Source organism: Microcaecilia unicolor, chromosome 11, assembly GCF_901765095.1.
Source record: "Microcaecilia unicolor chromosome 11, aMicUni1.1, whole genome shotgun sequence".
Classification (NCBI taxonomy): Eukaryota; Metazoa; Chordata; class Amphibia; order Gymnophiona; family Siphonopidae; genus Microcaecilia; species Microcaecilia unicolor.
Window position 1 is genome coordinate 194259530 of NC_044041.1, and position 15082 is coordinate 194274611.

Sequence of the window (15082 nt, forward strand, 5' to 3'; positions counted from 1 at the left end):
TCTGATAAAAGTTTTCTTCGTCTCCGAGTGCACCTCTCCCCTCACCTGTGTTAATCCTCCAATTTCCTTCACGGAGACATAGAGCCTGTACAGATCTAGAGGCTTTCTCCCCACAGCTGGGAGGTTTGTCATGCCCATGGCTTTTTCTTCTGTGAAGGACAAATAACGGTCCACCCAAATCTTCCTCTCTGGCTCGACCCCCAGTTCATACAGCTTGGTAATTTTCTCATTGGTGGTGGTGGAGGAACTAGCTTTCTGTGACAAAAAAAAAGGTGGCACATTATGGCTTGGCCCAATCAAACACAGTACTGTTTTTAAAATGAACTGTTGTGATACTAAGGTAGTAAGAAACACAAATGAAAGATGGATGGGTACTGGACTGAAATCTCAAAGAAAAAAAGGCAGCTAGTCGAAATGCACGCATACAAAATGACAGGAGCTACGATAGATACTCCAAACCTTTCAATGCATAAAGGGGAAAATACCCTGGGCGTCAAAAGACCAAACGACTTTCTGTGTCAAGGTTTCTTAGCTAACTAGGTAGCTTCCCACACCTGCAGAAATGAGCTACAAACAAGCCTTAATGTCAAGAGATTCAAAATATAAAATTAGCCTCAAAAGAATATTCTTTCAAGCCCAGGACCAGAAAAAAGGTACACAGAATTGCAGTGAGCATCTTCTTAAGGATGAATCTGGGTGCAGCTTATTACCTTAGATTTGGATTCCGATTTTGGCGTGCCGTCGGCCTTATTGTTCATTTTTGGTGCCGGTGTAAGCTTGACATCAAGGCCTATCAGTTCAGGGCTGGCTGCCATTCCTACAGAATGGAAGAGAATCCAGAAGCATTTAGATGTTGCCCCAGGGTGAGAAACTGGTCCATTTTATAGTTCTGAGCGAGTTACAACAGCAGGCTCACCTGCTGAATTGTTGGTCATGTTGCCTCCCATGGAATACGGGCCGCCCTGTGGATTCATCATTCCCGCCATACTGTTAATCCCCTGTCCGTAAGGTGGGCCAGTCCCCATCATTCCCCCTTGGTTCATGTTCGGGTAGCCAGGCGATCTATAAGGGAACACATTGGGGGGGGCGGGGGGGGGGGGGGAAGAAAAAAAAAAAGATAGCACATATGAGTTTATCTTGTTGGGCAGACTGGATGGACCGTGCAGGTCTTTTTCTGCCGTCATCTACTATATTATGTTACTATGTTATCTACAGTCAATACTGACAGAACTAACATAAACCGGACAGATTAGAGCTTAAAATGACGTACTTCCGTTTTTGCAAGAAACTCACTCACTACTTTATTAGTTTCAATTTTCTTCCCAGTCCCCATATGCATTTTAGCTAAAAAAAAAAAAAAAAAGTTTCCCTGCCCAGCAGCCTCGCTTGCAAGTCCATGGCCCCTTCTACCCATTTTGTACTCTCCTGTGCTGCAAATTCAGTCCCAAAACACGTGCAACCGTGGACTTGTTTTTACCTGTTTTGGATGGAGTTGGCTGCAGCGTGCATTACAGCAGCTGCTTCTTGCGCTTTCCGGTTCATCCCTCCAGGAGGGGGACACATTCCGGAACCCACTTGAGGAGGCATATTTCCCAGATTCGGTCCATACGGTCTATTCCCCATCGCTGCATGGCTCATTCTCCCAGGTGGCAAGCCGGTGTACTGGGGCACACCAGCCTGTCCGTGCATCTGGCCGCTACCTCCCATGGGGTTCATGCCACCCCCCATTCCTGGACTTGAGTAGTTGGCATTAGGCATGGCATTGTAGTTTGGCTGCCTGGGATAACCTCCTAGCAGAAGAATTCAGATAAAGGGTTTGACACAGTTTTCAAACAAAAGATGTAAGTAAAGTAATAATGCAGGAGATCAAAGAGTGCCAACTGCCACTAGAAACCCATCTTTAGCACACGGATGACTACTACCCATGTTACAGCGTGATAAGATTCAATGGGATTAAATGCCCTGCCAACATCACTGCTTGCCTCCACAATTCTACCATATCACATTACTGTTTGAGAAAGGTGGTTTATAGGTCTAACAAACAAGGCTCAAAGTGGTGCAAAAAGCAAAACAGAATACAGACAATCAGCAAAACAAATCAGTAACATGATCAAACGTAAATCTATAAAAGCAAAAATGAAAAACATAAGAACTCTGAATAAACTTCAAAATAAGTTTTCAGCTGACCACAGGACAGTGCGAGCACACCGGAATCTTTGCGGTACACGAGTTCCACATCTTTAATCCACCACCTCCACCCTTTCTCATCACAAACAATCCCCCCCCCCCCCCCCCCCACACACACACACACACTTCTACACACAGAGCAGATCTTTTCCTGTACCATTAAATTGTCTTTAAAAACCTGTCCTCACCTTGTGGTCCGTATTGACCACTCTGGGGTCCATAGCTTCCCATGGAGTTCTGCGGATATGGACTCATCCCAGCATGCATCTGTCCTCCCGAGGATTGCCTTGGCGATAAGGCAGAGCTTGGCTGAGGAGATCCATACTGGGGCATCTGAGGATTCCTCTGTATGTATCCTAAGGGAAGGATCAAAGCCATGATAAGACAAATCCGAGGAAAGGTATACAGTAGGGAATGGAGACAGAAAGCAGAAATTTTGAGAGACTTAAAAGACATTTTTAATATTTTTTTTTTTTGCAGCTAAGCTATGTAGAAACCAACAGATATCTTAGGAGGACTGAATGACAGACAAGTAGTACAATATGCTGTACTGCAGTGGCGTTCCTGGACTCGATGGCACCCGGGGCGGAGCGCCGATGCGCCCCCCCCCCCCCCGGTGCCGTGGTGCGCGCCTGCTCCTCCAAGTTGGCTAAACTTCGTTTGTTCGCTGCAGCTCCCTCTGCCCCGGAACAGGAAGTAATCTGTTCCGGGGCAGAGGGAGCTGCAGCGAACGAACGAAGTTTAGCAAACTTGGAGGAGCAGGCGCGCGCCGCGGCACCCCCCAGCGGCGTGCACCCGGTGCGGACCGCCCCCACCGCGCCCCCCTTGGCACGCCACTGCTGTACTGTGGACTGGCATGTACTCACCTCGGTCTTGGCCCAGGCTAGACTGATTCAAGGAAGGGTGCATGATGCTGTCTGACTGACCACTCGGTGGTCGAGGTGGCATTTGGGTGCCTGTGCCATAGAAAATAAATAAATATTTACCACGCCATCTTATCGTTTAAGCGTTTTCCTGCCAGCCACAGGATCAAATTTCAAATTAAAAAGGGGCTGAAATGTCATATTTAAAGTCAAACATAAGCAATAGACAATTACAGCAGTAAAAATATTCAAACAATACAAAGTATGGCACAGCACACTACATTACAAAGCCAACACAATACACAATAAAATGTTTTAACAGACAGCATAGGGTGTAAGCAAAGACAGAACATATAGACAGATAAGATAGAGTAACAGGAGTCAGAAAATAAGGAACTAATTAAAGAGCGTTGCAAATGAGGTCAGAAAGGTGCTTGAACATTATCTTGGCCATGACAGGAGTGGATAAACATTTCCTGCTATACTATGTGCAGCTGGCGTCATTTACGTCTTCCGTTAAAGGTCTGGTTGAAGAGCCAAGCTTTCACCTGCTTCCTGAAGTAGAGATAGTCTTGTGTTAAGCGAAGCCTTTCAGGGAGTGCGTTCTAGAGCGTGGGGGCTACTCCGGAAAAGACTCGCTTGCGGGTATCACATCATGAGACGTCCTTTGGAGAGGATGTGGTTAGGGAAACTCCTTGGGAGGACCTGACCGACCTTGAAGGTGTGTAGAGGGAGATCCTCAAGTACTCTGGGCCATTTCCTTTAAGGACCTTGAAGGTCAAACAGTTTTAAACTTGGCTCTGTATTGTACTGGCAGCCAGTGAAGTTTATGCAAAAATGGCGTAACGTGGTCACGTCGCTTACAACTTTCTATTTGTCTTGCAGCAGCATTCTGAATCAATTGGAACTGGTGCAAACCCTTCGTAGTCAGATCAGCGCAGAGTACATTACAATAATCCAGTTGATGTTCTCATGGCATGCACAACTGAGACAAGGCTCGCCTTCTCAAAAGGAGAAAGGCAGCGTAGCCGTCACAAGTGATAGAAGCTGCTGTCGAAGGTTGCTTGGATTCGGGGGATCAGAGTAAGTGTTGAATCGAGCTGTATTCCAATGTTCTTGACTTGTGATTTGAGGGTGGGAGTTCATATTTCACGAAAAGCGATTTTGAGGTCAGGTCTGTCTAAACTTGTGTTAGGGACTCATAGAAGCTCAGTTTTATTTGGGTACAGGCAAAGGTTGTTGTTTTTAGCCGAATTGAAGTTAGACGGGCGGTCAGTTATTCAGGGCTGTGGGTAAGTCAGGTTCAATGGTATGAGTAGCTGCATGTCATCCGCATAGATGAAGAACCAAGTGACCATTGACCGAATCAGCTTGGCTTGAGGTAGATATTGAATAGAATAGGTGACAGTATCGAACCTTGTGGTACCCCACACATCGGTGCCCATGGTGGTGATGAGGTGCCACCTAACACTATGGACTGTTGCCTGTCTGATAGGATCCGAATCAGGCAAGTACTGTTCCACCTGTGTTTCTGCCAGTTGTGCTAGCATAATATCGTGATCCACAATGTCAAAAGCTGCTGAGAAATCTAGCAGTACTAACACTGAGGCAAATCCCCTGTTACACTAGCAGTGGGACCGTCCTATTAGAACAGTGGTTCTCAAACCTGTGCTTGGGACCACCAGTCGGTCGGTTTTCTAAATATGCACGAGACAGATTTGCATGTCTGTTACCTCCATTATATGCAAATCTGTCTCATGCACACTCATTAGGGATGTCCTGAAAACCCCGCTAGTAGTCCCAAGACAGACTTGAGAACCACTATTAGAAAATAAATAAAATCTATATATCTATATATTATTATATACTAGTAAAAAAAGGCCCGTTTCGTAAAGAAATGAAACGGGCGCTAGCAAGGCTATAGAGAGAGTGAGAGTGTGTATATGTATGTGTGTCTGTGTGACACAGAGAAAGTGTGTGTGTGTGTCTCTGTGTGAAAGAGAGTGTGCACAGGTAGGGTGAAAATGAAGAGACAGCAGTGAAATTTTACATAGGACAGCTGAACCATTTGAGGCGTGTTTGTGTGTCTGTGTGAGAAAGTGTGCATGTGTGTGTGAGATAGAGACAGTGTAAGTGTGTGTGCGCGTCTGTGTGAAAGAGTAGGGTCAAAATGAAGAGACAGCATTATAATTGTACATAGCACAGCACAAACATTTGAGACAGTTCTTGCCTTATCTCCCCTGCCGCCCCCCTCTATACCCAACGATTCGTTCCTTGTCTTCCATCCCCTCTGTGTCCCTTGTGTGTGTGTGTGTGAGAGAGAGAGAGAGAGAGAGAGAGAGAGAGAGAGAGAGAGAGTGTGTGTGTGTGTGTGTGTGTAATGGGTTCGCGATGCGATTGGTTGAGTGTCATTGGTCCGCCCCCGACGTCATGACGTTTGACCCCGGGGGGGGGGCAGCACTCATGGCGAATTCCAGGTTTCACCACCATGCATTTAGAACGTTGGGACTTGTGGAGGCTTCAGAACATTGGAGGTGCGTTTTATATAGAGAGATAATCACACACTAACAGTACTTCTCAACCCAATTCTCACGACACACCCACCCAGTCAGGTTTTCAGAATATCTCTAATGAATAAGCACGAGACAGACTTGTATACAAATAAGAAAAAAAAAAAGACATTGCATGAAAATCTCATGGATATCCATGAAAACCTGACTGATGAGTGTGCCCCTGAGGACTAGGTTGAGAACCACTGTCATATTTAGACATTCTGGTATATAAATAAAATGAGTATATCCTTGATGTTTGAACACCAATATCAAAGGTTGAATTATCTACTTACCTGGCACTGTGGCCGGTGAGAGGGGTCCAGAACGTGATGGGGCAACGCTGGCGGGAGAGCCCACAGGGGATGGAGAGGGTCCACGAATTCCTGGCAAGTGGGGAGAGGTGTGAGGAGAGAATGGAGACTGTGCTGGGTTACTCTGCTCTCCTTGGCTGCTGGAAATGCCCGACGTGCTCACTCCAGGACTTAGGGCTCCTTCTGTACCCATAGGCAAATCATCAATTGCACCCGATAGGTCCTGCAAAAAGACACAGTGAAAGATAACAAAAAACGCATATTAACTTTCCAAAGCTACTTTGATGAGTCATTAAAGTACTGTGATTGTAACAAAAACTGCATAACTCTGCCCACAAAAATAAGCATAAATTCAGCTGTTATACTGCACTGAGCACAGCGTCAGTCTGTTCCAGTGGTTTCTAAACCCAGTCCTGGAGACACCCCAGCAAGTCATGTTTTCAGGATATCCAGAATGAGAGATTTGCGTGCACGGCTTCCACTGCATGCAAATCTCTCTCATGAATATTCATTGTGGATATCCTGAAAACCTGGCTGGCTGGGGTGCCTCCAGGACCGGGTTTGAGAACCACTGGTCTACTCATAAAGCAGCAGACTTTGTAAAATATCAGACTGCCCATTTCTTTCTTCTTTTGGACTTATTTTACTTTTTTTTTTAACAGAAAAAAAAAGGGTGCACCTTTTATGGTTTTTAGAACTACCACCCTGTATGTGCTCGAGTCCTTACATCACATTACCACTGAAATTTTCAGCGATAACTGGACAAGCTTCTGATACGAATCGAAGTAAAATTGGGCTGCTGTTGTACCGATCCTAAAAGCAGCAGTTGTTTGAAAGTAATGCTTTAAAAAAATATGTATACCAATCTTTTTTGAAAGAAAAAGGTGTGTGGGGGGGGGGGGGGGGGGGGGAGTGGGGTTCAGATATAAACTGGAACAGTTAACTTGATTTTAAACCACCACTTACAAATATATTTTTGCCACACCAGTTCAAGCACCAGCTCAAACTTTACACTTTCTTCCCATCTCCGATTCCTAGAAGTAAAATGCTTAGGACTAACAAAATAGCAATTCTTGCTCACATTATATGAAATAAAAATCTTTGAAGACCTAGGACTCTACTATTAAGATTCAACCCAGTGCTTTTGTTTATAAAGCATCTGTGGGGAAGCTTTCCCTATGCAGATTTAACAAGTAAAAGTTAAGTGCAAACTTTCTAATTACCCCCGACATCAAAAGAAAAACGGACCAATCAAATGGAATGTGTAAAAGCAGTATGGGCCCTCAGCCTAATCCAACCAATTCACACAACTTCTGTGAAACAGCTATTTCGTAGCCCATGGAGTGGAGGAGTGGCCTAGTGGTTAGGGTGGTGGACTTTGGTCCTGGGGAACTGAGGAACTGAGTTGGATTCCCACTTCAGGCACAGGCAGCTCCTTGTGACTCTGGGCAAGTCACTTAACCCTCCATTGCCCCATGTAAGTCGCATTGAGCCTGCCATCAGTGGGAAAGTGCAGGGTACAAATATAACAAAAAAAAAATAGATACTATTGGAGATTCTACATGGAATGTTGCTACTATTGGAGATTCTACATGGAATGTTGCTATTCCACTAGCAACATTCCATGTAAAAGGCTGCGCAGGCTTCTGTTTCTGTGCGTCTGACATGTCAGACTCACAGAAGCAGAAGCCTGCGCGGCCACATTGGTGATCTGCAAGGGCCAACTTCTACATGGAATGTTGCTAGTGTGCTAGTGGAATAGCAACATTCCATGTAGAATCTCAAATAGTAGCAACAGTGGAGGAGTGGCCTAGTGGTTAGGGTGGTGGACTTTGGTCCTGAGGAACTGAGTTTGATTCCCACTTCAGGCACAGGCAGCTCCTTGTGACTCTGGGCAAGTCACTTAACCCTCCACTGCCCCAGGTACAAATAAGTACCTGTATACAATATGTAAGCCGCATTGAGCCTGCCATGAGTGGGAAAGTGCGGGGTACAAATGTAAAAAAAAAAACCAAACAAACCAGAGGAAGCCAAGAGATGGACACACTACATCAAACAAGATGTAGGGACGGTCCTTTCATGGCTGTTATGCTTTACCCTGTGACTTCTCAAATATATCCTGGGGATCCCATGCAATATACGTACATACACTGAAGATTTGGTACATGTGAATTTATTCCATACATATTGATCATAAATATCCTGAAAACCCACCTGCTTATGGAGTCCCCAGGACAGGTCTGGAAAGCCCTGCTTTTATTTATTTAGATTTTGCTCACACCTTTTTCAGTAGTAACTCAAGGTGAGTTACATTCAGGTACTCTGGATATTTCTCTGTCCCAGGAGGGCTCACAATCTAAGTTTGTACCTGAGGCAATGGAGGGTTAGATGTCCAGGATCACAAGGAGCAGTAGTGGGATTTGAACCGGCCACCTCTGGATTGCAAGACCAGTGCTCTAACCACTAGGCCACTCCTCCATTGCTTTATCCCGAGTCCGCTGCTTTATCTAGATTTTCTTGACCATGGCGTCTCATGCCCACTGGAACTTACCCCAGAACAACATTAAGACAAACCTAGTTTTTATAAAGTGGGTTTCTTCCTCCCCTCCCCTGTGTTCCTGCTGGTACCAACTCGGCCTAAGCCTGATGAAAATTGGGCAGTTCATCCACAGCAGCTTGCTTGCCAGCTCCAGTCTGAGCAAGCAGTGCCAGATCAGGAGAAATTCCCCACGTGTTCCCAATGTGCTTTGATGTATTTTATTGCTTATCTGTCATGCAGATCAGAAAAGCTGGAAGCTTTCCAAGTCTTTTCCACAGGAGTTCACACACCAGGCTGGCTTCATCTTTATAGCCTCCATTTCTTGAATTGAAATGCTGCCGGGCGGTATTCTGGGATGTGACCTGATAGCAGAATCCCACAGGGGCTTAAAAGACAGTGACTGAGACTGACTGCCCCATGTGAACCAATGCCAAGCTGGGTCTGCCAGGATTCCAGACAAACTGCAAGTAGGCAGTTAACACCTTCAATTCACACCACAACAAAACCCTGACTGAAAAAAAAAAAAAAAAAAGAAAATCACACATTCTACTATGAAAAAAGAAAGGGGATGAGGGAGAAAGAGAGGTAGGAATAGAGAGAGAGTAAGGGGAGGAGGAGGGAGAGGGATGAAGGATGAAGAAAAAGAGGCAACGCTGCTCTAAAATCTGAGGCCTAGAAGGTTAATACAATAGTAAAAGACATCTGCAAAGGCTACATCACACAAAAAAAAAAATATTCTGGGCACTCTCCCCCCCCCCCCTCTTTTTCTGAGCAACACAAGTCTATTAAATAGAGGACTTGACAGTTCATATTTCCATGCACCATCTGGTCCTAACCCCACCCAGGCAACACATCCTAACAGCAGGATCTCCAACTTCATTCCTCTAACTCCCAATCTCCTGAGCAGAAGGCTTGTACACCACTTCAAACCAGTTTGAAAGCCAGTGTTACTTTACCTATACCTTAAACTGATGCTGCCAAATCCTCTGCTATAATGGATTTGGTTTCCTAGTGGAACTAAAGACCTGCCCGCACTTATAGCAAATCAGTAAAGACAAACAGATTACTAGTTGGAAAAAAAAAAAAGCAGAAAAGTAAACCAGTATATAATGTGCCCTGGATAAAAACACTTTCCCCATACAGTTAAAAACCTAGCCCACATCTCTTCACTTATGATAAAATATTGTTACCTCTTCACTCAAAGAACTGAGACTATCCTGTTGACATCGAGCTTGTACGCACTAGAGATCCAGACTCAAAGAAACCATCATACTCCCTATCAAACTGGGCACTTGACCTGCTACTTGCAAGACAAACAGGGAATTTACAAAATGGCAGATTCTGGTCTCGGTCTCCATTTGCAGACTATCCAGCTTATAAATCGAAAGACAAAAACGTCTATATTGCGACCTAAATCGGGAGATAGGCGTTTATCTCCCAAAAACGAATAACGCGGTATAATCGGAAGCCGAACTTGGACGTTTTCAACTGCACTCCATCGCGGAAGCGTACAAAGTTGACGGGGGCGTGTCGAAGGCGGAACTGGGGTGTGGTTATCGGCCGATCAGAGATGGGCACCTTTCGCCGATAATGGAAAAAAAATATGCGTTTTTAGCGAGAATTTAGGGCACTTTTCCTGGACCCTGTTTTTCCACGAATAAGGCCCCAAAAAGTGCCCTAAATGACCAGATAACCACTGGAGGGAATCGGGGATGACCTCCCCTGACTCCCCCAGTGGTCACAAATCCCCCTCCCACAACAAAATATGCCGTTTCACAACTGTTTATTTTCACCCTCAAATGTCATACCCACCTCCCTGGCAGCAGTATGCAGGTCACTGGAGCAGTTATTAGGGGATGCAGTGGACTTCAGGCAGGTGGACCCAGGCCCATCCCTCCCCTACCTGTTACAATTGTGCTGCTTAATGCTTATTAGTCGTCCAACCCCCCAAACCCACTGTACCCACATGTAGGTGCCCCCCTTCACCCCTTAGGGCTATAGTAATGGTGTAGACTTGTGGGCAGTGGGTTTTGAGGGGGATTTGGGGGGGCTCAACACACAAGGGAAGGGTGCTATGCACCTGGGAGCTCTTTTACCTTTTTTTTTTGTTTTTGTAAAAGTGCCCCCTAGGGTGCCCGGTTGATGTCCTGGCATGTGAGGGGGACCAGTGCACTACGAATCCTGGCCCCTCCCACGAACAAATGCCTTGGATTTATTCGTTTTTGAGCTGGGCGCTTTCATTTTCCATTATCGCTGAAAAACAAAAACGCCCAGCTCACAAATTGTCGAATAAAACATGGACGTCTATTTTTTTCGAAAATACGGTTCGGTCCGCCCCTTCACGGACCCGTTCTCGGAGATAAACGCCCACGGAGATAGACGTTTTCATTCAATTATGCCCCTCCAGGGCGCAGTGGCTACAAGCTAAGACGTTGTTGCACCGAGTCTGCAACTAGGAGGGTGAATACACAAATTGTAAGGACAATCCCAACAACCACGTTGAGTGGCTTACACAGAAAGGCTCAAAATGCAAAACTACCTACCTCCGAACAACTAGTTATTTTTGGTTATAGCAATAGTACAGGTATTCAAGTACACTGGGCTCAACACTGATGCAGACAGTAAACAACAGGATGCAATAAAGTGGTTTGGCTTCAAAAATGAAAATGGAATTTTCTGCCACAATCCCTTTGACATTCATCTGCCTACCTGTCCGCTCCCCCAATCCCCCCCCCCAACTCCACATCAAAGCTCCATTCTTCTTAAACCACTATAAGGACCAAATTAGTTTTCCGAAACATGGAACAAATCATCACTCGGGCCATCAAAACCGAGCAAGAATGGGAGCACATTAGTCACCCAGATTGGAAAAAGCCTAGCAGAGAACAACATTCAAGAAGGAAAAGTTGAGGATTCCCCTTTGCAGCTTGTTTCTCTAGCATTTTAGCATCCCCAGAAGATGGGCTAGTTACTATATGCCCAGAAAAAGCCCCACTGGGGCTTCTAATCCTAGAGAGCAATTTAACCAACTCAGCCTTGCTGGCTCCCTTCAGACAGGCAGGTAGAAGCTGGCTGGCTCCGGCTGCAGCGCCAGCATGAGGGACTATAAGGGAGACTGTCAGAAGGGGAGGAGCTCTCTAGCAACCGAAGGAAGACAGATTTGCACTTCCATTGCTGAAACGTAAACCTTTTATTCAAATTAATTCCACTCATATCTCTAGGGGGTCTGTAGAGGATTGGTACACTCTAGCTGAAGACAAGAGTCACTGCTGGGCGGGGAAGGGAAGTGTGGATGTTGGGTTTATGCTCTTGGTACAGGAAAACCTGCAGAAACGTCTGTGCTGTCACAGCAGCTGCCGCCATTGATTTTGTTCACAGGTCAATATTCTGCTTCTACAGAGCTGCTCGTCAAGAGCTTTAATCACATCTGCTGCTATAGTACCTCCTTCCAAAGGAGCTCTCCAATGGTAATGTTGTCCTCTTACACGAGACATTCCCACTAATTTCCCACAGCTTGCAAAAAGCAGGTACACACAGTTTAAATAAGGTGATGAAATCTTTTCCGATATTACCTTAGGCCTAGAGTTGGGGTAAAAAAAAAAATAAAGGCAAACAAAGCACACTGTCTTTGGAGGCATTTTAGGGTCTACCTTAGGAGTCGGCACTCAAGAAAAAGATCTAGGTGTCGTCGTAGACGATAGGCTGAAATCTTCTGCCCAGTGTGTGGCCGAAAAAGCAAACAGGATGCTAAGAATTATTAGGAAAGGGATGCAAAATAAGACCAAGATTATTATAATGCTGTGGGATTTGGGATGTTTGATGCTAGGGGACATGAATGTCAGAAATATAATGGAGGGCTTGGTTGGGGGGAGTTTAGGCTATGTGTGTGTCTGTGTAATGTTGTTATTATTATTATGGGGTTATGAAGGCCTGTTGTGGGCGGTTGAAAGCGATGACTCCATTGTGGGCCGCTGATGACAACTTGTGTTAATGGGCTAATAGCTGTTTTTGTTCCATAACATCAATATTTTCAATACAAATTTAAAGTAAAAAAAAAAAAATAAAAGATTATTATAATGCCTATCACTCCATGGTGAAACCTCATCTTGAGTACTGCGTTCAATTCTGGTCACCGAATCTCAAAAAAGATATAGCGTAATTAGAAAAGGTTCAAAGGAAAGTGACCAAAATGATAACGGGGATGGAACTCTTCCCAAACGAGGAAAGGCTAAAGAGAATAGGGCTCTTCTGGTTGGAAGAGAGACGGACGGCTGAGGGGTGATACGATGGAGGTTTATAAAATCCTGAGTGATGTAGAACGGGTAAAAGTGAATCAATTTTTCACTCTTTCAAAAAGTACAAAGACCAGAGGACAGTCAGTCAATGAAGTTACATGGAAATACTCTTAACAAATAGGAGGAAATAGTTTTTCACTGAGTTAAGCTCTGGAACTCGCTGCCAGAGAATGTGGTAACAGCAGTCAGCGAATCTAGTTTTTAAAAAGGGTTTGGCCAAGTTCCTGGAGGAGAAGTCCATTGTCTGTTATCGAGATGCCCTGGGATTGGTAGCATGGAATGTCGCTACTAACTGGGTTTCTGCCAAGTACTCGTGACCTGGATTGGCCATTGTTGGAAGCAGGATACTGGGCCAAGGAGAAATTAGACTTGTGGAGGAGTGGCCTAGTGGTTAGGGTGGTGGACTCTGGTCCTGGGGAACTGAGTTCGATTCCCACTTCAGGCACAGGCAGCTCCTTGTGACTCTGGGCAAGTCACTTAACCCTCCATTGCCCCATGTAAGCAGCATTGAGCCTGCCATGAGTGGGAAAGCACGGGGTACAAATGTAACAAAACAAACCTGCTAATTTGCTTTCTTTTGGTCCCTCCGGACCGGCCTGCTGGAAGGTGTGCACAACCCATCAGTCACATTCTGGCCGGTCCGGAGGGACGCTAAGGAACTGGACCATCGGTCTGACCCAGTATGGCTATTCTTACATTCCGATAGAAATAGCCTGTCCATCTCTGCAGAGAGATGCTTTGTAAACCAATATACCATACCATTCAGAGTAGACACCACAAACATACAACCCCCCCCCCCCCCCCAAAAGGAGCATTAGCAGTAAATTTGAGAGACTGAGATCATACTCCCCATATCTTGGCTTAGGAGTGAGGTTCATTACTGTCATGGGGTGCATAAAACAAACCCATTTGGAAACACTGCCCCCACGAGAGAACCATCTTCCTACCACTTACCATTATTAAAGCATAAAACATAACAGCCCACCAGGTCATAATGAAGTCCCACTATTATCTGACAAAACTCCCAGAAATATCTGTAACATTTCATACAAGTGCAATAGCATTAATGTAATAATTTGATGAAATCACAGAAATAGGGGGGAATAAGTGTTTAAGGTCTTACACATCAATTCCTGCTTAGCCATTCCTGCCTCTATAGTTGCTAAGTTAGGGTGCCACTGTGCTATTTATTAGAATTTAAATCCATCCATGCACCAATCTGATTGTTCCACATAAAACCCAGCATATACCAATAAACCTCAGAGCTGTTAAAAAAAACAAAACAGGACATCAGTTTTGGCTAGTAACACTATGATTACAAGAAATAAAACCTCTTTGGAAAAGTCAGAAAATAAGACCAAATGAGATCAGATAAAGCTGGCCAAGAGTTCAAAACAAGTTAATAGTTTGTATTTGGGTTATCACAGTTGTCTTGTTTGCAAACATTTATGTGGTTTACATTAAAGTTTGCTGTATGTTAAAAACTCACCATGCCATGTCAGCAGCTATACGACAGGGAGGGCTGGGTTTAGGTGGTTCAATTGTGTCCATTTTAAAGCAAGTAAAAAAAAAAAGAAAAAAAATCATACCAGGTATCACAAGTATGGTATGATTTCCTCGTACATCCCACAGATAAATATTGGCCAGTTCACTCCATTGCAAGGAAATTGTGTAGGAGTGATAAAAGGTGGGGTTAGCCCTCACCTCTCTCATCTGCATCAATTTGAAGTCAATTCAGCACCACTTCAAAAAGATTCCCCTCCCACCCCTTTTTCGGAGAAAAAAAACCCCCCTACGTACAAAACACAAATTTTATAAGACCAAGAAAGTCATTGCAATAATAAAACATACTCCATATATCAACACTTGTAGATTACTAACCCCAGAGGTTGGAGGTCACCAGAACACTCAATTACTACCAAATTCATTATCCCCCATTTCTGACCGAGCACAGCTCTCAAAGTCCGCAACAAAAGTATAGTTAAGTTCAAATAAAAGGCTCACCGACAGCTTGTTTCTACAAACCCAACTGACCAAAGCAACCACAACACCTATTCCACATTTCAGGAAATTCAACTGCTTCCTAACTCGTTTCTTTACAGCAGCCAAGAGTTAAATAGATTATCTGGTTTACAATCTGAAGTGCACTTTTTTAACCTGTCACCTGTACTTGTATAAAAACCCACATTCACATCACATCCACTAGGAAAGGTACAGAGAAAACACAGGGGGGGGGGGGGGGGGAGTCTCATCAGGCTCCTCTTCCCAGAATAGCAGATTAATGTGAAGCACTTTTGAAGGGAAAGGATGTTGAAGAGTTAGGGCAAATGCACAC

General features: G+C 44.8%; 1 protein-coding gene across 1 annotated transcript in view; it reads right to left on the minus strand.

Moving 5' to 3' along the window:
• The window catches only part of ARID1A (AT-rich interaction domain 1A), a 144420-nt gene that overhangs the window by 42549 nt on the left and 86789 nt on the right, over window positions 1-15082 (minus strand). The window contains exons 5-11 of the mRNA XM_030217416.1: window positions 5896-6136; window positions 3054-3143; window positions 2376-2543; window positions 1478-1790; window positions 917-1062; window positions 711-817; window positions 46-255 (exon numbers count right to left, since the gene is read on the minus strand). Of these exons, the coding sequence (XP_030073276.1) occupies window positions 46-255; window positions 711-817; window positions 917-1062; window positions 1478-1790; window positions 2376-2543; window positions 3054-3143; window positions 5896-6136 (1275 nt within the window). The remainder of the gene's footprint in view (window positions 1-45; window positions 256-710; window positions 818-916; window positions 1063-1477; window positions 1791-2375; window positions 2544-3053; window positions 3144-5895; window positions 6137-15082) is intronic.